The 19,651-nt window shown below is 51.8% G+C and overlaps 1 protein-coding gene across 3 annotated transcripts; it reads left to right on the top strand.

Moving 5' to 3' along the window:
* Positions 1 to 221: 221 nt before the first annotated feature.
* On the top strand, positions 222 to 15,416 carry ACVR1C (activin A receptor type 1C). 3 transcript variants are annotated; one of them, XM_015869234.3, is made up of 9 exons: positions 222 to 439; positions 5,404 to 5,634; positions 9,161 to 9,406; positions 10,306 to 10,536; positions 10,736 to 10,903; positions 11,609 to 11,765; positions 11,891 to 12,015; positions 12,277 to 12,407; positions 12,591 to 15,416. In XM_015869234.3, the coding sequence occupies exons 1-9, from the start codon at positions 367 to 369 to the stop codon at positions 12,714 to 12,716; spliced, it is 1,488 nt and encodes a 495-aa protein (XP_015724720.2). In that variant the 5' UTR covers positions 222 to 366; the 3' UTR covers positions 12,717 to 15,416. The 3 variants fall into 3 exon arrangements, with proteins under 3 accessions (XP_015724720.2, XP_085409086.1, XP_085409085.1); XM_085552959.1 differs by lacking the exon at positions 222 to 439 and having other exon boundaries at positions 5,158 to 5,634; XM_085552960.1 differs by lacking the exons at positions 222 to 439; positions 11,891 to 12,015; positions 12,277 to 12,407; positions 12,591 to 15,416 and having other exon boundaries at positions 5,149 to 5,634; positions 11,579 to 11,708.
* Positions 15,417 to 19,651: the final 4,235 nt, after the last annotated feature.

The raw sequence follows: 19,651 nt of genomic DNA, 5'->3' as shown, positions 1-19,651 counted from the left end.
GAAGCGGTGCCGGACCTCACAGGTGCCTTTTCCAACCTGAGCCGCGGAACGGTCTGACAGCGCCGAACGGGAACGTACCGAACCGCATCTCCGTGTACAGCCACGAACGAACCCACCGCGCAGCAGAGCAGCTCCGCTCACTGCCCTCCGTGGCTCGTTGCGGTGCGGGGCCGCCCCTCCCGGCGCTGCCCGCCCCCCGGCCCGGCCCGGTGTCCCGCCCCCCCGGCAGCACCTCCCGCGGGCGGGCTCGGCCCGGTGGCCCCGGGGAAGGTGGTGCCGGGCGGCCCCTCCCCGCAGCGCTATAGCACGGAGCGGCCGGCGGGACGCGAGGGCTGCGGGCTGCGGCCCCGACGTGGATGCGCGGCGATGCGGCGGGCGCCGAACTCAGCGCTGCGGGCGGCGCTGCCGCTGCTGGGCGCCGCCGTGTGGCTGTGCGCAGGTACGGGGCGATGGGGGGCGATGGGGGGCGGTGGGGTTTATCGGGGACGTTCGGTGCCCGCGACCCCCGGGCCGGCACTCGGTGAGTCGTGCCGCTGCCTGGTCGGGGTCAGCGTTGTTTCTCGGGAGGTTAAAGAGCTTAATACATTTAATTATGATCAACATGTATCCGCTAGAAATAGGTCAGGTGGGATTTACGGGGAATAACCGGTCCGGCGCTGCTTCCAGCCCACGCTTCCAGGCGCTGCTGTCCCTTACGTTCCCGATCGAGGGGATCTGATGGGCTGTACCTGCTGCATCTCTTCCCGTAGTGTGTTAGTGTTTGTTTGATGTTCCCCTGGGGCTCAGAGATTGTGGCGTGCTCCATCCCATCCCATCCCATCACCACCAACAGAGCAATGTGCCAGCTGCTCCCTTCACAGCACTACGGGGTGTTCACTCTATCTGTTCTTTCCTTTAAAAGCTAACCCTGGGTCTCAGCAGCTGACTTACAGGGCGACGTTTATCTTTAAGGCTCAGCAGCGCAGCGTGCAGAAGAGCAGATGTGAGTTACTCTGCTGGGCTCTCTGCACTTTGCTTTTCTCTCACTGTTTCCACCGTGGGAGTTTCTTGGTGCGATGCTCAGATTGCTGCCACAAAAGTGCTTACAGCCCCAGCTGATGGGAAGGACCAAAGCCTCTTGTATCCAAGAGCTTGTGTGATCCCTCCTGGGAGGGAGGAGTTGGCTCTATCGTTGGATTCAACCATCGTGCATGGCTTTGTTCTCTTGGGTTGCTATGGGTTTGTTCTCTGTTCTTCCCACCTTGTGCTGAGTGCCAGGCCCGGTGCTGTGAGCACTGGGTGGTCTGTGGGGAGCGGTCAGACGGGCGGCTGTGGGTGGGATGCAGTGGGACACAACGTGGGGCTGGTTCAGGGCCTCAGCAGTCACTGTGGATGGCTGCCCAGGGCTCAGTCTGAACTGGTGTGGATGGCTGACCCAGGTTAGGTATAGGTCAGTGTGGATGGCTGTCCCAGCCTCTGTCCGGACCCATTCTCTGCCTGAGGAGCACTCGGTACCACTGGGGGTTACAGGGCAGTGACGTGGAAGTGTGAGCAGGGGGCAGATAGCAGGGACGAGCTGCTTGGGTAATAACTCCATCCCAGGTCAGAAATGCAGCTTCCCCCCTCACAGCTCTCTGCTGTCAGGCTCTGCAGGGAGCAAAGTCCGAGCTGGAGGCTGAGGAGGCAGCACCTCTGTGCTGGATATGGCTCCTGAAGTGATCTTCTCCAGCACAGATGATCTTTGCACGTTCTGTTTTTCTTACACAGGTGGCATTTTACCTCTCTGTTGTTGGTTCATCTTCAGTTCAGCAGCGGCAAGAATAAGTAACATGCGTTGAATTGGATTGCAGGCATCTTGGGCAGGACGCAGAACTCCACACCCTCCATCAGCATGTGGGCACTGTGGAACGGGGCAAAACTGCAGGCAGTTCATTAACAGAGATACTTCAGGTTTCCAAGTGTCGATCTGAACTACTTTGCTCTTCTTGTTGTAGTAGTTTCAAAACATTCAAATCTCCATCTCCAAAGCCAGGTTTCCAAGGACAGCTGTTCTCCAGCAGCTCCTTCCTGCAGCAAAGCATCTTGTGCTTCTCCAGGGTGCAGTGGGGGGTGCATTTGTCTAATGACTTCTTTGAATGCACTGATGCTTCATAGGATGGGAAATGGAGGCCTTAAGTTGTCCCAGAGGTGGTTTATGGTGGGTATGAGGAATGATTCCTTCTCCAAAGAGCAGCCAGGCATTGCACAGCTGACCAGGGAGTGGGAGTCACCATCCCTGGGGATATCCCAGAGCCGTGGGGATGTGGCACTGAGGGATGTGGGCAGTGGGCATGGGGGGCGGGTGGGGTTGGATGGATTTCCAGCCTTTATAACTCTGTGATTCCATGATTCATCCCAAGGGGTGAAGGTAAGACCTACACCTAATGCTGCTGGGGAAAGGGACTGATCCCATTCATCTTAGTGTCAGCCACAATTTCTTTATAAGACTCCACAGAACTGCGCAGTTCTGAGCTGGTCTCACCCCCATTCCTGCTCTTTGCCCATTGCAATATGCCACCCGTGTCTGGCCTGGTGCTGGCAGTAGTTCCCTGCTCCTCTTAATGGGGACGGGGACATTGTGCAGGGATGGGGACATTGTGCAGCATGGCTGCCCCTAGGCCACCCCTGCCACGGCAGCAGCAGACACGGGGCCCACTGCCACATTTAGCTGCACGTGGCTGTAAGATGCTCTGCTCAGCTGCTCGTGGCCCTGCATGAGAGGGATGGGATGGCCGCATGTAAAGGTGAGAGAGCTCTGCCTCAAGGCAGCACATTTCTTTACACGTAATCCATGTCTGTGGTCAGATTTTGTTTTGAAGCACTCTGCTGCCTGGTAGGTGCAGTCAGGATCTGCTCACCGTTGTGGATAGTGCCAGATTACAACTTAATGGAGGATTACTGCCGTGCTAATCTGCATAGTGAGGAGTCTGCACTACATGCAGAGCTCACAGGAGGCAGCAAGTTCCCTCCTCCTGTAGCTTCAGCCCATACTTTGTGCCACACTGCCAATCAAACTATGCCACTAGCAAACTATGCTCTATTATTTCCATTTAACTTCCAAACCTGCACTGCATATCTCTACTTGCTTTAACTGTTTGCTCTGTCCTTAAGCTGGTGTCTGAACTCGTGTTCTTCCATCTGTTGCAATTCCTTTTGCAAGAACAGCTACGAGATCTGGTTTAGTGGTTTGCTGTAGCTACAGTAATGGGAGGATGGTTGGACTGGATGATCATGTACGACCTTTCCAACCTTGTGGTTCTATGATTCTATGAACAGAAGAAAAAACACCCTTAAGAATGCTGAAGCCCGGAACACCTATTCCACATGGTCTCTCTACCTAGGAGTTGCTTTCCTTGTGAGTTTGGCACTGTGAACCCACCCACTGCACTGTGGCCCCTCTGGATAAGAGGCTGTGCAACCCCAGGGCCCATCCCATCCCTGTGTGGGGACATGGGGCTGTGGGAAGGCTGCATGTGGGGCCAGAGGCTGTTGGATGCCTGGCATAGCTCCATGGGGCCGCAGGATTTCGCTTGTCCTCTTTCTCCTAATTTCTCAACAAGAGAATGCAATGTGTTAAGGGAAATGTTGCTATGCTTGAGTAAATAATGGAGTTGTTCTTGTTACTGCATTAAGATTGCCTTGTTTTGAAATCTGGGAATGCGTTTTCCGCCCGCCCCTTTGATCCTTTTCTTTTAAGCCCTTCTTGTCCATCAGCTGTCGTGGTCAGGGAACCATCCCCTCCTCTTCTGCACAGTGGGGCATTGGTGGCTGCAGGAGCACTGGGCAGCAGCTGAGGGGCTGCTCAGTGGAGAAACAGGACAGGGCCAGAACAGAGCTAGAGGGAGCTGGTGGAGGGGGTTTTATCTGGGGGCTGAATGCCTCCACTTTCAGAGGCCGCGGTGTCGTGTTGGGGCTGTACTGACACTTTGTGCCCATGAACTTCTTGTTCTGTGTGGTGTAATGGTGTCTTGCAGAAAGAGCTCTGCAGGGAAAAGCCCCGATTTCAGTGGTGGGCAGTGAGTTGGATGGGTTGGTTTCAAGCAAAACATTCAGAATGAATAGAAAAAATGGACCTGGGCTCTCCAATAGACAACTCTGAGCACAGCAGCAGGAAATAACGACCTTCACATGGCAGTGCTCCACTCTCCCTGCAGTGAGGCTGGCTGCTGGACATCATGTATGTGAGCTCCAGCCCCTGGCCATGAACAGGCTCCAGGTGGAAGGGTGAAGCCCTTCATTTGGGCAATAATTGATGGCCCCAGCTTGGTCAGAGCGGGCTCACAGGGCTCCGGGGCGCCTTTCTCTCCCTCTGCATTCATCTGAAGCCACCCACGGAGCGTCAGGATATAGATAAAGCAGTTATCTACTGTGAATGGCATTGGAAAGACCATTTCCTATTTTATTTTTAGCCCTGAGAAGGTGAGAGAAAGCAGCATAATGGCACGTCTGAATCACTGAAGACCCTGCAGCAGTCATTTGTTTTCATTTCCTCAAGTAATGCTTTTGTTTTGCAGCATCGGTGACGAAGTGTTTTCCCTCCTGAGGTCTCCTTTCCCTGGGTGTGCTGGGTCTCACCCCTGCCCACCCCAGGACCATGACAGTGTATCTCAGGGCAGTTCACTGGGTGGCTGTGCTTGCTCCCTGCACAGAGCTGCAGCCAGCCCTGCCTGCTTTCAGGCAGGTTAAACATGGACATACGGTGCCAAGGAAGTTTGTAGGGCCTGAGCTGAGGATAAACACCACAAGCTGTTCCTTGTAGCATGGGATGAAGATTCCTGTATAGACAACAAATGGTGTGGCAGTGACAGAAATTGGATTCGTGGTGATGTCTGTCAGGGCTTACTCTGCCTTGGCTGCCTTCCTCCTCAGATGTGGGTATGGGATGCACAAGGTTACACAGAGGGGTGTGCACTCTCTGCATCCATCTTCTGCTGGCTGGGTGTGATGGCACAGCCTGGTGGAGCTCCTGGCTTGGTCAGGTGGTGCCCCACAGGGAGGACCGCAGTGTATGTGGGGCTGTGCTGCCTTCCTGAGCATGGCTTAGAGATGGAACGGTGCTCTTGTGGCCCTGATGGCCATCCTAGATTTGACTTATTGTCAATTGACTTATTGACATAATGATCTGGCTTTTTAGATGTCATCTTTAAGTGAAATAAATAGTGCTCTGCAGCCTGCCCCAGTTCCCAAAGCAACAGGATGGATGCATGGATAATGCTTTTTTATCCTGTGCAGACCCAGGTTGCGTCACAGAGCAGAGTTCCATCTTGCAGGTACCCAGGGGGGGTGTGCAGAAGGCATCCCACGAGCCCACAGTGGGGCAGGGCAGGTGTGCAGGATGCTGCCGGAGCACTGCCCACCCCATCCTCACAGAACCGTGTGTTTCAGGGCTGCAGTGTGTGTGCCAGCTGTGCGAGCACACCAACTTCACCTGCCAGACAGAAGGAGCGTGCTGGGCCTCGGTCATGCTGACCAACGGCAAGGAGGAGGTGATCAAATCCTGTGTGTCCCTCCCGGAGCTCAACGCTCAGGTCTTCTGCCACAGCTCCAAGAACATCACCAAGACCGAGTGCTGCTACACCGACTTCTGCAATAACATCACCCTCCGCCTGCCCATAGGTACGTGCTGTGGCACTCGGGTGCCTGCGCTGGTGTGGGCTGAGGGGGCTGGCAGCAGAACTGAAGCTGGTGAGGGGGGGTTAGTCCTCGTGTGTCAGCAAGCAGGTAAGTTTGCCTGTAGCTTTTGGTTTGTGCAGTGCAGGGTATGGGGCAGCCCTACTCAGAACTCAGTCGGTGTCAGCCATCCCTGCCCAGCAGACAGGAGGCGAAATTCCTGCCTCCAGGGGATGGAGAAGCTGAGTTCAACACATGGTGCTGGAGCCTGCCTGATCACAGCTGAGAGATGGAGTTGGTTCGGTCCTTTACAAAATGCACGTTTGCACTGGTTTTAGATTTAATTACTGGTAAAATACTTCACTCTTCTTTGTGTCTAATCCAAGCTTTACAATAAGCCGTCAAATACTCAGATTTATCACATGACACCTTTTTGTGTACTTAGAGCAGCTAGAGATCTTACAGGTAAGAAAGATGAGGATTAATGCGTAATTTACAGTTACAATTTGCACTCAAGCTGCTGTCATTAGCAGTATTGTGAAAGCACTCCATTAATACTTAGCAGAATGAAATGCTCCCGTAACACTGTTTTATCCGTGAGCTATAGGCAGGTGGCCACAGGGAAAGGGTGGGAGGAGTGCTGTGAATCCCATCCTTGGGGATGAGCTGTGGCTGCTGCTCATGGCTAAGGGTTGTTCAGGTGCACATCTTCCAGCTGACAGCAGAAGGGATATGCCAGTGGTAGCCGAGCTCCTGAAATGCAGAAACGTAGAATCCTTGGAGTTGGAAGGGACCTCTAAGGGCCATTTAGTCCAACTCCCCTGTAGTGCACAGGGATATCACAGCTAAGTCAGGTTGCCCAGGGCCTGGACCAGCCTCGCCTTGAAAGTCTCCAGGGATGGGGCTCCACCCCATCACTAGGTAACCTCTTCCAGTGCCTCCCCACCCTCACTGTGAAAGACTTTTTCCTTATATCTAGCCTCAGCTTGGGGCCATTTCCCCTTGTTCTGTCACCGCAAACCTTGCTAAAGTGTCTGTTCCTTTTTTCCTGTCTCTCCCCTTTAGGTGCTGTCAGGCTGCTCTCAGGTCACCTTGCTGCCCTCTCTTCTCCATCTGCACAGCCCCAGCTCTCAGCCTGTCCTCATAGGAGAGGTGTTCCATTCTGTAGATAATGATATTCCATTATATTTACCTGTATGAAAGTGCCTCAAGACACCAAAACCTATCTGTGCATCCCATTCACCTGAGTGTCAGCATTCATGAGATTGGACACTGCTGTATGAGAGCTTTTACAAGGTTCACATTATGAAATGTGAACCTTGTAAAACTGGCATTAATTTTCTGTTATTGAGCAGGATGACAACACTTCACTTTGCTTTCCCAGCACTAATTTGGTCAAGAATAGAGTTAGGAGGAAGATTCTTCACTGCAGATGGCGAGTGAAGAGGTTTTCCAGTAACTTCCCGGAATGCAGTGATGGATAAGAGCAGGGAGGATGGAGAATGGAGCAAAAAGAGAAGAGGCTGGGAAATATTGTGGTGTATTTTCCTCCCTTCCATGTGGCCACTTTGGTTCCTCGGGGTGGATGAGTTTGGGATCCGGTGCTGGAGTGCAGCGCTGGCAGTGTGTGTTACTGCGGGTTGTGTTGTGTCGCAGCAGCTTCACCCAGTTGGCCGCTTTCTGCTTTGTTTTCTGATGAATGCATTTTGATGTGTGGCGGCCTGGCCATCAGGATGGGGTCAGGACTGGAAAAAGCAGGGCAAGGAGGAGCTGCTGTGCCCAGCTCCCACCCGCGCCCACTGCCTGAACTCATTTCCTCCTCACATCCACGCGGTTCTGTGCTGCGCCACCACCGCAGCCATTGGGATGATCTCCTTGGGATGGTCACCATGAGAACCCCCCACAGGCGGTGCTGCAGCCTTCATGGCGCACACCTCGCCTGTCCCACATTCGTGTCCTCTGCAGGGATTTGTAGGAGCACAGCCGTTGGAAGGGAAGGGGGGGAGGGAGGACGGGGGGCAGGGAAGCAGCAATTTAGATAATGCGCGTGTTTATCTCACAGCTGTAACCCTGATGGCTTTCCTTGACCCTCAGCACCTCCAGCAGCCCTTCCCCAGCTGCTTTCTGGATGTCCCAAAAGTCTGCAGTCATGGAATTCTGCATTAAATGCGATGTATTTCCTTACAGCATTGGGAAGAATTGGGGTTTATTTTTCTTTTCTTTTTTTCTTTATGTCTTTTTCCCATCTCTGAGCAATTTGGTAACTGAAATATGGCTAGTTTAGTGCTCGTAGAAGCCTTAAGGCGACATGTCAAAAGCCAGGCAGGCACTGTCTTTTCCATGGGAAGGAAGAGAACCATCCTTCTTTTTTCCTGCCTAAAAGCACTCCTGTTTACACCACTTGGAAGAGAGCTGCACCACATTGTGAAACTGCTGGAGATTGCCAGATGTTCTATTTTTGTTTCATACATGACAACACATCTGCAGGGCCTATTCTCAATCAGTAAGTCAACAATACATTAGAAACGAGCTTGCGACATGTTGTGATTAATGGTGTTGATTTTAGTGCTTTAGGTAGCCACGAGAGATTTTCTTATTGCCCAGAGAGTTGAGCGTTGCACAATTCTGTAAACATTTCCACACTTATTTGGTGATTTGGTCCTGAATTGCTGCTGTACGGCATGTGCTGTGTGTTTTGCACTGGCACTGTTTGTCCACCCCCGGGATGTGGTTTTGCTGGGACAGCCCCGGCTGTGAGCCTAGAAGTGGGGATGTGCCTGCAGGAGCTGCATGGTGGGGTTGTGACCCTGAGCTGTTCTGGACACCCCAGCACTCCAATCCCTCCCCTTCTGTGCTCAAGCCCCCTGACCTGCAGCAGCATCTCAGAGCAGACCTGTAAGTGCTCTCTGGATGGAGAGAGGCTCTTGGCGCTCTATAGCTGCTTCAGGGCTGACTCTGTGGGGTGTGAGGTGCACGGTTCCCCAGCCTTTGATAGCCTGTGGTCCGCTGTGGGGTACTTGTGCTTCAGTGTGTTTTGATTCTGAGTGGTTGGTTATTTATTTTTTATTTATTTAGATTACTCACAACTACTTGGGCCTTAGGAGTCTGTGTATGGGTGTGCAATCCCCTAGTGATGTGTTCCTGCAGCCTCTTGCTATGTGCTATCCCATATAATTTTAAAGCAGAAAGTGGTGTAGGACAGTCCCATTTCCTGACCCTTGTAAAACACAGCTTTGTGAGCCCAAGTTTTTAAAGTGTTCTGTCTTAAGAATCCTGTCATTGCCTCATTGGTTAGATCTATGCATGTCCCACACCCATTAGGCATTAGGGAGGCAGCTTCTCCAAGGCTTTGTGTTTGGCTGGGTTGGCACTGAGTAATCCATGCATAAACCCAAAGGAGCAGGCAGGGCCCTGTACACGTGGGCTGTGAGCCCGGCAGCGCCGCAGCATCGGGTCACAGCACAGCTCAGCCCTCAGCAGTCCCTCACTGACCGTCTGTTTCTCCCACCTCTTCCCTTGTCTCTCCCTAAAGCCTCCGAGTCCCCCAGTCGTGCTGCCGTGGGTCCCGTGGTGCTGGCAGTGGCGGTGGCCGTGCCCATCTGTGTCCTGTCCCTGGCGGCAGTGCTGGCTGCCTGTACCTGCCAGGGCCGGCGCTGTGCCCGCAGCAGGATGAAGCCGCCCAATGTGGAGGAGCCACTCTCTGAGTGCAACCTGGTCAGCTCGGGCAAGACACTCAAGGACCTCATTTATGACATGACGACGTCTGGCTCCGGCTCTGGTATGTGGGTGTCTGTGTGTGCTGCATCTCCAACCCATCAGCATCTGTCCTGCATCTGGGTGCTTCCAGCATCCTCCCCAAGGCACCAGGATACCATTACTGCATGCGCTTCTTTGGTGCAGAATCCCAAGCTTTGTAATGTTTTCCCCTTCTCATACCCTGCCTGCTCTGCTGTTATTGAGAATGTACTAAGTCGGCGAATCGCAAATCCCCAGGTTCCACTTCATCTCCTTGGTGGCACATCTGGTGTGTGTGGCCCAATCTGCTGTAACTAGGATCCTTGTTTAGCCGAAAAAAATGCACATATTGTGTTTAATCTTATTAATAGGTGAAAAATATGTAAAGGGTGCTGAGTCTAGTTGACTGTATTTTCCATGCCTGACTGAGGCATGGCCCAGTGGGAATCCAGGAGCACATGCAGAGCTCCATGTGCATGGAAATGACACAGAGGTCCGAGGAGTAACATCAGAGAACAAATGCAGGTTGGATGTTATTAATTCTGATGGTTTTTGCAATCCCAGCAGACAAGGGCAGAGCTGCTGCCATTGGGAGGGCAGAGAGCGGGTGTGCGTGCTCCAAGCGAGGAAAATGTTGGTATTTCATGGCCCCTGGGGATCTGGCCCATCTCTGAGAGGTGAATGTCACACAGAGCAGCCATGTGTCCCTGCTGTGTGCACCCTGTGCTGCCGGGCAGGGCGGTGTGGGCTGCACTGTGTGTGCCGTGGCCTCGGCCACCTGATGTCCAGCAGAGGACGATGTGCTCCACCTGGAAAGCAAAATACCAAACTTGATCTGGGGAAATGTTGCTCTCTGCCAACTCAGTGGAAGACCTCTGACTTCAGCCCTGGAAAGCTGCAGGTGAACTGCTTCACCGATGCTGTGCTTTCTTTCTGAACCAGGCTTACCTCTGCTCGTACAGAGAACCATCGCCAGGACCATCGTTCTGCAGGAGATCGTAGGGAAGGGCCGCTTCGGAGAAGTGTGGCGTGGGAAATGGTGTGGGGAGGACGTGGCTGTGAAGATCTTCTCCTCGAGAGACGAGCGGTCCTGGTTCCGGGAGGCAGAGATTTACCAGACGGTTATGCTGAGACATGAGAACATCCTGGGCTTTATTGCTGCTGATAACAAGGGTATGATGGCGTTTCCTCATTCCATTTCACAACTGAAGGCTGGCTGGGAAGCAGACCGACACCACACATCTGCCTGGGGTGGGCTCTGGGTCTGGGGGCGGTCTGTGTGCTGGGGTGGGTGCTGCCCAAAGGGCACGGAGGGCTCCTCTGTGTGCCTTCTCTTCAGCCACAGCCACATCTCCTCGCTTCCTTTTGACAGACAACGGGACCTGGACTCAGCTGTGGCTCGTCTCTGAGTACCACGAGCAGGGCTCCCTGTTTGACTACCTGAACAGGGGCACGGTGACGGCGGAGGGCATGGTGAGGCTGGCACTGTCCATTGCCAGTGGCTTGGCACACCTGCACATGGAGATTGTGGGCACACAGGGTGAGCGCTCCTCTTCTTCCTCCTGATCCTAAACCTGTGTTGAGGGACTGCAGTGCTGCTGGCAGAAATGCGTATTGCTTAGCTGGCAGCAGAGCATTCTGCATGCTCTTACAGTGCGAGAAACACTCTTAGCATAAGTGTACGTGATACAGTGCAAACAGAAGATAGGAAACAGTCATCCTGACTGAGTTTGCAATCCTCTCAGCTTTTGAAATGTAGATTTTCTGAGCTTCAGCACTGTTTTTTGGGGGACAGCCCGGACAGACCCTTCCTTGCCAGTCAGACACAAAGATCTGCTCTGTAATTGGACAAAGCTCTCCGCTGTTACGTGACGGCTCAGCAGTGTTGGTCAGACTCTCCCAGGCACTGCTGGCCTGCTCCAGCCATCATAAGTGGGCGTCTGCATGAGCAACTGTTGGATGGTGCACCGATGGGCAGTTCCCTAAGTGACTTTGGGGTGGGAATGTTGCAGTTCTGTTCCTGAAATACAAATATTTGAACAAAAATTGTCCTCAAGGTCTCATTGTTGTTGTTTTTAATTGGACAGCGTTAAGCAGGACTTTACTTAGAATGGAATCGACTGTCATGTCTTTTACAAGGAATGGCACCAAAGCTGATTGCAGTTGTTTTTGTTTTGCTTGCTCATTGTGATACAATTTGCTTTGTGGCCATCAGAACAGCCGGCGCTCTCCTTCCCATGAACAGGCAAACCGGCGATTGCTCACAGGGACCTGAAGTCCAAGAACATCCTGGTGAAGAGGAACGAGAGCTGTGCCATCGCAGACCTGGGGCTGGCAGTGAAGCACGACTCTGTGCTCAACACCATCGATATCCCCCAGAACCCGCGGGTGGGGACAAGGAGGTATGGGTGCCGCAGGATGGGGCAGGAGACAGACAGCCCAGGGCTGGGGGTGGGGGGCTGTGAGGGCACTTCCAAGCCAACCATTCTGCTGTGGTGTGATCCTGTGACCTGTGTCCCCTTTAAAGGTACATGGCTCCTGAGATACTGGATGACACGATGAACACCAGCATCTTTGAGTCTTTCAAACGTGCGGACATCTACTCTCTTGGTCTGGTGTACTGGGAGATAGCACGGAGGTGTTGTGCTGGAGGTGAGCTGTCTGCCCTTGGCGTTTTGCAGTCTGGACTGCTTTTATCCTGAATGAGCACAGAGCAATTAAAGGAGCTGTGTCCCTGGCCCTGCACTCTCAATTATCTTGGCAGGATGTGGAGGTGGAAATAAATCTGTTGCTGAGCATTTGTTCTCCGCTGGGAAATGAGGTGGCTACAAAAGTTGCTCAGTTCCTTGTTGCCCATGAGAACATCAGCCATGTTTTTATCCAGCTTGTGACGTGTCTGCTGCATCTCTCTAGGGATCACTGAGGAGTACCAGCTGCCTTACTATGACGTTGTGCCTTCTGATCCCTCGATAGAAGATATGAGAAGGGTGGTTTGTGAGCAGAAACTCCGACCAAATATTCCAAACCAGTGGCAAAGCTGTGAGGTAAGAGCAGTTCTTTGGGAAGCTTCTCTAGGTGCAGACAGAGTTGCTCAGTGAGGCAGAGGGTGGTCAGTTTGGGTCTTAGTGAATGGCATGGCTGTTATGCTGCTGTCTCAGAGAGCTGTATTTGATGCCCCAGAGTTCTGTGGCAGCTCAGTTCTCCCCTATTCCCATGGCACTTTACAGGCACTGCGGGTGATGGGACGGATCATGCGGGAGTGCTGGTATGCCAATGGGGCTGCACGGCTCACTGCTCTGCGCATCAAGAAGACCATTTCACAGCTCTGTGTGCAGGAAGACTCCAAAATCTAACGGCTCCAGGCAGGAGGAGGGCACTGCGTCCTGCTGTCCATCTGTTGATGTGTGATATTATTCTTCTTGTTGGTCTACCTCATCTGACACAGGCCGGTATTTAAGTGCCCGGAACAGAGCGCTGCCTTCTGGCTTCACAGCTGGCCACTGGAAGGGGCTCATTTGGACCCACAGCTCTTGCTCTGTACAGCAAGCTGCTGGTTGGGCTGCATGAGGAAGATGGGATGCTAGGCTGAAATGAGCTTTAAACACGTTGGTGTAAATGTACCTTTTCCTATTGTGCTTTCTACCCTTGTCAAGCCCAATGTACTGCAGATTGCTGGGACTGCTTAAAGCACGTCTGTAGGAGAAAGCACACACTTCATCCTCAAACCCAGCAAAAGACCAAATTTCATCAAGCTTTTGTTGCTTTGATGCAGGGATCTGGAAAGGGGCTGTCAGTAAAATGCATTTCTAAATGCTGTATTTGTCATTACCTAAGCAAATAAGGTGAAAAAGGTTTTAAACTGAGGCAGGGTAGTTTAGGTTGGATCTTAGGAGGAAGTTTTTCCCCCAGAGGGTGGTGATGCACTGTTCACAGGTTGCCCAAGGAGGCTGTGGATGCCCCATCCCTGCAGGCATTCAAGGCCAGGCTGGATGTGGCTCTGGGCAGCCTGGGCTGCTGGTTGGTGACCCTGCACACAGCAGGGGGTTGGAGCTGGGTGAGCACTGTGGGCCTTTGCAACCCAGGCCATTCTATGATTCTATGAAAATTCCACTGAGCATAAATATTGTGAACAAAAGCCTTTCTTGATTGTGGTTTTTTTTTTACCTTTTTTTAGTTGTCTCAGTTTCACACTCAGTATTACAGTTAGGAGTTGGAGCTATTTTGTTCTTTTCATCTGAGCTGAGTGTATTGACCAAGGGCCGATTGATTTTTTACTAGGAAACACAGTGCAGGCAATAATTTTCTGGTGAAAACACAGGGATGGAATGGGAGAAATTCTACTGAAGCTGAGAAAGTGTTTATTTTTAAGCAGCTTCTTAGAAGTCTCTAAGGCCTCTGTCCCACTCCATGGCCCGTGTGTTTGGGTACAGTGCTCTCATGCTTTTGATTGCCAGCATTACACCTTGTGCAACAATCTTGTTTCTGCAGGTGTTTCTAAATCCGGGAGGTCAGAGAAGCTAAACGCAGGGATGTCCCCATGTAGTGAAGGTCTGCAGAAATCTGGAGTAGCAGCACAGCTCTGTGGAAGTGAGATTTTGGCTAATTATGGTCCTTAAGCTCAGTATTTGTCATGAAACCTCATGAACAGGGGCTTCTGTGTGGAGGAATGGGCTGAACTTCTGATGGGCATGGTGATCAGTGTTATCAATATTGCGTGTTTCCTTCTGATGCACAAATGAGGATTTTATGGGCACCCATGGATGCTAATTGCCCCATAAATAGGATGTAGTGAAATGTTTCTCCTTGAAGAACTTCTATCTGCTTCTGCTTGTGTTGAGCAGCACAAACCTTTGCCTTGTTTCATGGTCTGTTTGCTGAATGGTGAGTGTACTTCTACCAGATTGCCAGTGGAATTTGCCTAGCTTGCTTTCTGAGATGTAATCAAAGTCATCAAAGAGATTTTACTCTCTGTACCATGTACTACTGTACCATGAGCCCACAACAAAACATATGTCACCCTTTCCCTCCACGTAAAGACTCTGTTTAAAAACAGAGGTTATACTCAGTTACTTCTTTGCTCCTTATGGAGCCCTGGGCTTCTTAAGAGAGAGCTCACTATCTCTGCTACTAATCTGCACTTAAAGCTCAGACTCTTCAGCTCCCGTAATGTTTCAGGCCTGTGGATGCTGGAGGCTGCTCATCGCCCAGCCCTCCCAGCCCATCTAACCCAATATTCTCACCTGGGGGAGTTACTGTATCTATTCTTCAGTTTCCTAGTAGTAAAAACCTACAATGTCACGTGCAGAACGTGAACCGAAAGGGAGAGTTAATTAACAAACATTTTCCCAGGCACCTCATTTATTTCATGTCTCCTTAAGTCTTCCCCATGAAGTACCCCACGAGAAACACAACCTGTTGTAATCTCTTTTGCACTTTGCTATTTTGCACTCCACTGGACTCATTCCCTCACATAACCCCATACCAAATCCCATGGCACACCGCTTATGTCTGTTGGGAAGTGGGGAGGCACTGCTCTGTGTGCTCAGAACCTTTTATGGGTGTATGGGAGGAAAGCAGGCAGAGGTACAGTGCATTTCTGCAGGACATAAGACATGTGCAATAAGTTGTAACCAAAGGCTCTGAATGTATTTTTGGCACAAATAGGCCGATGGTATTTTGAATGTAGCTACCACCTTTGTGTCTAAGTCTGCTGTGGGTTTTTCAGTCCCCAAAGAGAACTGCGTAGCGTTTTGCCATACTCAAAAAGCAGCTCGAGTTGTCTGTTTTATACAGAAGCATTCATGTTTTACCTGGAAGGACTGCAATCTTTTAGAATGTAGTGATGAAATTCAACCTGCACCTTGTGAGATTCCCAGTCCTGTGAATACTGCAGCAAGTTCTTCTTGAAACTGTTGCTAAAGCTGCTGCTGGATGTAAATAATTTGTTGAGATGCTGTATTTTGTATGCGTATTTTACAGGCCAATATCCTCAGAAAGGTGCGGAGATTTTAATAAATTGAGCACACACTGCTGTTGTGTTGCCATGAAGTGTAGAGCTCTGTTTGTTGTCTGTGCTGGGAGGGTAATGGGAAGGGCTGAGGTGCTCATAGGCAGCCATGGGGCTGTGCGCCCAAAGGATGGAAGGCTGAGGGGGGGTCTGAGCAGCGCTGACCCACACCTGAAGGGCAGGGGGATGGGGATGGGGATGGGGATGGGGATGGGGATGGGGATGGGGGTGGGGATGGGCTCTGTTCTGCAGTGCCCAGTGCCAGGACAAGGGGCACCAGGCACACACTGGAGTCCAGGAAGTTCCCTCTGACTGTGAGGGAGAACTCGTGTGCTGTGTGGGTGGTGGAGCCCTGGCACAGCTGCCCAGAGAGCCATAACCTGGGAATTTAAGTTGGGCTGTGCTCAATTTAAAGATATGCTGGTACAACGTCCACCACTACAAAGCCATATTGAGATGTTCACGACTGTTGCAGAATGCTGTGGGCTTCTCTTGTTCCCTTGCAGTCAGCACTGTGTTACTGGCAACTGCTTGTGAGTTCTGTCCTTCTTCAGGTGCTGCAGGGAGCTCAGGTAAGTGTGCTGCTGTGCTTTGGAAGCAGTCTGCCTCAGGGATGCTCTGGCTGCAGGCACAGTGCTGCCAGGAGGTGTCCTGTGCATGCTTTGAGGTTGGCAGCAGCTGCACGGGGCTCACCAGCACAGGCTGTTCTCAGTGGGAGAGCCCAACACCCGCTGGCACATCAGCAGGATGCTGGGAGCTTTACTGGAGGAGGAGGTGCTCAGGGATGCTCAGTGCTCTTTGGGTCCAGAGGAGCCCAGGCTGATGCTCCATGTGCTTGTGTCCAGGACAACCAACTGCACTGGAGTCACCGCTGCACACTGGTGTTGAGGTGCTGGCTCTGTGCTCCCCAGGATACGGGGCCATGTGCTGCTGAGAACAGATGCTTCTTGCCTTCCTTTTGTCTGGTAAGGATCTGGGAGGTAGGGGACCATGGTGGCACATGGCACAATCTGCTCCTGGGGGTATTCCCACCACTTCCTGAGTGTTCCAGAACTGAGTTAGTGCTGAGCCTGGGCACTGGGCCATGCTGGGATGCTCACTGCTGTTCAGCTCCCCTTGGAGATCTGCAGCTGGTGTTTCAGTCACAGTGATCTGAACGCAGAGCAGTGGTAAACCCAACATGTCTGTGACGCAGTGTGTGGTACACAAAGGCTTTGATTTGTAATGGAAATTATTGTGGCAGTTTGAAGATGTCAGCGGAGGCATGGAGGGCAGTGTGCACACCTGTGTTATTGTGTGCATGGAGCTTGCATGGAGAAGGAGCAGTGCATGCCATAATGCCTGCTGAGCTCCCGCAGGCATCGTCTGCAGTGCTGGACTCACAGCCATGGCATAGCACGGGTCTGCTTGCAACCAGCTGGGGGGCTGCTGGAAGCCAAATCCCTGTTTGGTTTTCCTGGGACAGAACAGGCTGCAGGAACTCAGGATGTATGTGAGCGTAGGAGAGACGTGTGGGCACTCCATAAAGAAATTAAAGGGGGGAAAAACAGAAAACACACCAAGAACCAAACGCCAAAGCACCTCCATCAGAAGGCTGCACTGTTATCCTCTCATTGTATCCCACTGCATCACTGTTGTTTGGAAGCAGTTGCACTGCAGCGCTGTGCCCTGCCTGCCTGGGGCTGGGGGCTGACCTTTCTGGGAGCCTGGAAACGGAGGATCACAGTTTATGGTTCTGTCACTTAATATTAAAGAATGCACTTCGATGCAACGATGTTGCTGGCATTAATACCGTTGTGACTGTAGGATCCGGCATCCCCTGGAAGCTGTGCTGGGAGTGCACGTAACACAAATTGAAGGATACTGTTTCTTTTGTTGTTTGCTTGTTTTTGGTTTCTTTTCCCTTGAAATAACTTTGTAAGGTTTTTCTTCACAAACAGCCTTCCAAAGCTTTGCAAGGGGTTTAAAGTGCACTTGTGATGGTTTCATCAACCCATGTTCCAGAGATGCTGAGACGTTCTGCCAACGCACAGTTCTCCTGCACCACGTAACCTTAGCAAAGAGCCCCTGGGGTTGTGGGTGCCCCTGCACCCACAAGGGAAGGGAAGGAAGGCTGCAGCTCGCAGAAAAGCCTGCTCAAGCTGCTAATTGCCGGCCGTGTCTGCTGCGGCTCCGGGTGCCAGCAGCAGTAGAGCAGCGCTCTCCTGAGGAGCACTACCTCGTTCCGCAGAGCTGCCAAATCTGCAGCAGCTCCCTTTGCTGCTCAGAAATCGGCTTCTAGTTTGACAGGAAGGAAGTCACAGCGGGGTAACCCGTGGGTGCGCTGGCTTCTCGGGCCCTCTCGTGGACGAACGGGCTGCTGCAGCTGCGGCTGCTCGGCGCTGATGGGCAGCATGGCAGGGATTCAAGGCCAGGCTGGATGTGGCTCTGGGCAGCCTGGGCTGCTGGTTGGTGACCCTGCACACAGCAGGGGGTTGGAGCTGGATGAGCACTGTGGGCCTTTGCAACCCATTCTGTGATTCTATGATATTAAACAGTGTACAGTGCAAAGCTGTTGTGGAATCCCTGCGTGCCCAGATGTTTATTGCAACAGTGGGATACAGTCAGATGGAGCAAATCATGCAGATACTTCATGTACTTCTGGACTGCTGAAGCTGCATTCGACTATCCATTGTAGAACACCTTTCTGATTTAATTGTTAAGTTAAATGAGAGCTGCTGGAAACTTGCTGGCTGTAGAGAGGCCTCCGAGAGCATCCCTTGTGCTCATCATCTCACACTTTGCAAGCGTTTGAAAACTTCATGTCAGATCTCGGCAGCTGAGGTGAGGAATGTGACACTTCAGGACAATGTCAACCCTCAGCATGGGGCTGTTGTTGGACGTATCTTGAAAATGAGCGCTGCTTTGTGAAGATCTTTATTATTGGTTAGGAAGTGGAGAGCTCAGCAGAGCAGGGCAGAGGCACTGGGGGTGATGCGCATTGGGGTTTGCAGGCCGTTGCTCTGAGTCATTGCATGGCTTGCCAGCTGCTTGTCAAGTGGAAAATCTGGTGGCACAAAGGACAAGTAGATCGCAAAACGGCTTTTGTGGCTTTTCTGTGTATGTGTGCAAGGGTGAAAATACAAAACCTTCTTCTAAAAATATCGAGAGGGACTCTTTGTTTGGGATTGTGCAGCTCTGGGTGGGGACGTGATGCTGCCTGTTGTGACCACAGTGGGCTGCCCTGTGTGCTTTGCCCTGGGCCACTGGGTGCCACGTTGGGCCTGGCCATGTTGTGATGGCCATGTGGGCATGTGTGCACATCCGTGTCCCCATGGTGAGGGCGATGGGGCCAGTGATGTAGTTCCCACAGAGCCCTGATCTGATGGGAGGTTTAATTTCTGGTTTTTTTTGTTTGGAGATGTGTCACTTGGTTTCAGAAACGTAAGAGAGGGTCGCCTGAGGAACTGAAATGCGCTTTGTTTGTTTTCAGAGCGACTTGACGTGGTGATGGTGGGTAGGAAAGGAGGAAGAGGCTTTGAGTCACTGCGTCCCTGCATTACTCAGCCTGCTCTGGGCACTCCTGTCATCTCTGCGGTACATCTCTGAAAGAAAGGAAGAGCTTTCCTCCCATCACACACTGCTTTCCTTCCCCTCTTTCCTTTTTTGTCATACCCATCAAACATAAAGAAGTTTCCACGTTTGAAATTAGATTTATTTTAAAGTACTAATGGTAACTCAGCTGTTGGCTGAAAAAGGAAATGACATTCCTCAGGATCTCCAGTGAGACACGGGCAGGCAACATCCTTCACACAGACATCCAGTGTCATGTTGGGGATAAGCCCCTGGGGCGTTACACATCATTCCTACCAAGGAACTAGAATTTATATTACTTCCTGAATGTTTTGAAGACTGCTGTAGCAACATAGCATTTTTTAACAGCTTGTAGTATCCTATTTGCTATCCTTCTTAATAGAATAGAATGGCTTGGGTTGGAAAGGACCACAAAGACCATTTGGTTCCAACACCCTCATCGTGGGCAGGCCTGCCAAGCAGTGGATCAGCCTGCCCAGAAACTCATCCAGCCTGGCTGAAACGTCCCAGTTTCAGTCCCACCTCTCTCAATCTTTCTTCACAGGAGAGGTGCTTCAGCCCTCTGAGCATCTTCGTGGCCCTCCTCTGGATATTGCTCCAGAAATTATTTGGAATTCGATTTGAAAAAAGAAGGTAAGGTGAGGCGTGACGACATTAAGAAATAAAAAGAGACCTTAACCAAAGGGTGAGTCCAGGGAGAGTGAAATG

The sequence above is a fragment of the Coturnix japonica genome, chromosome 7, assembly GCF_054131305.1.
Source record: "Coturnix japonica strain WE chromosome 7, WE-NBRP24, whole genome shotgun sequence".
Taxonomy (NCBI): Eukaryota; Metazoa; Chordata; class Aves; order Galliformes; family Phasianidae; genus Coturnix; species Coturnix japonica.
Note: the sequence above shows the minus strand (reverse complement) of the source record. Positions and strands in the feature narration are given on the sequence as shown.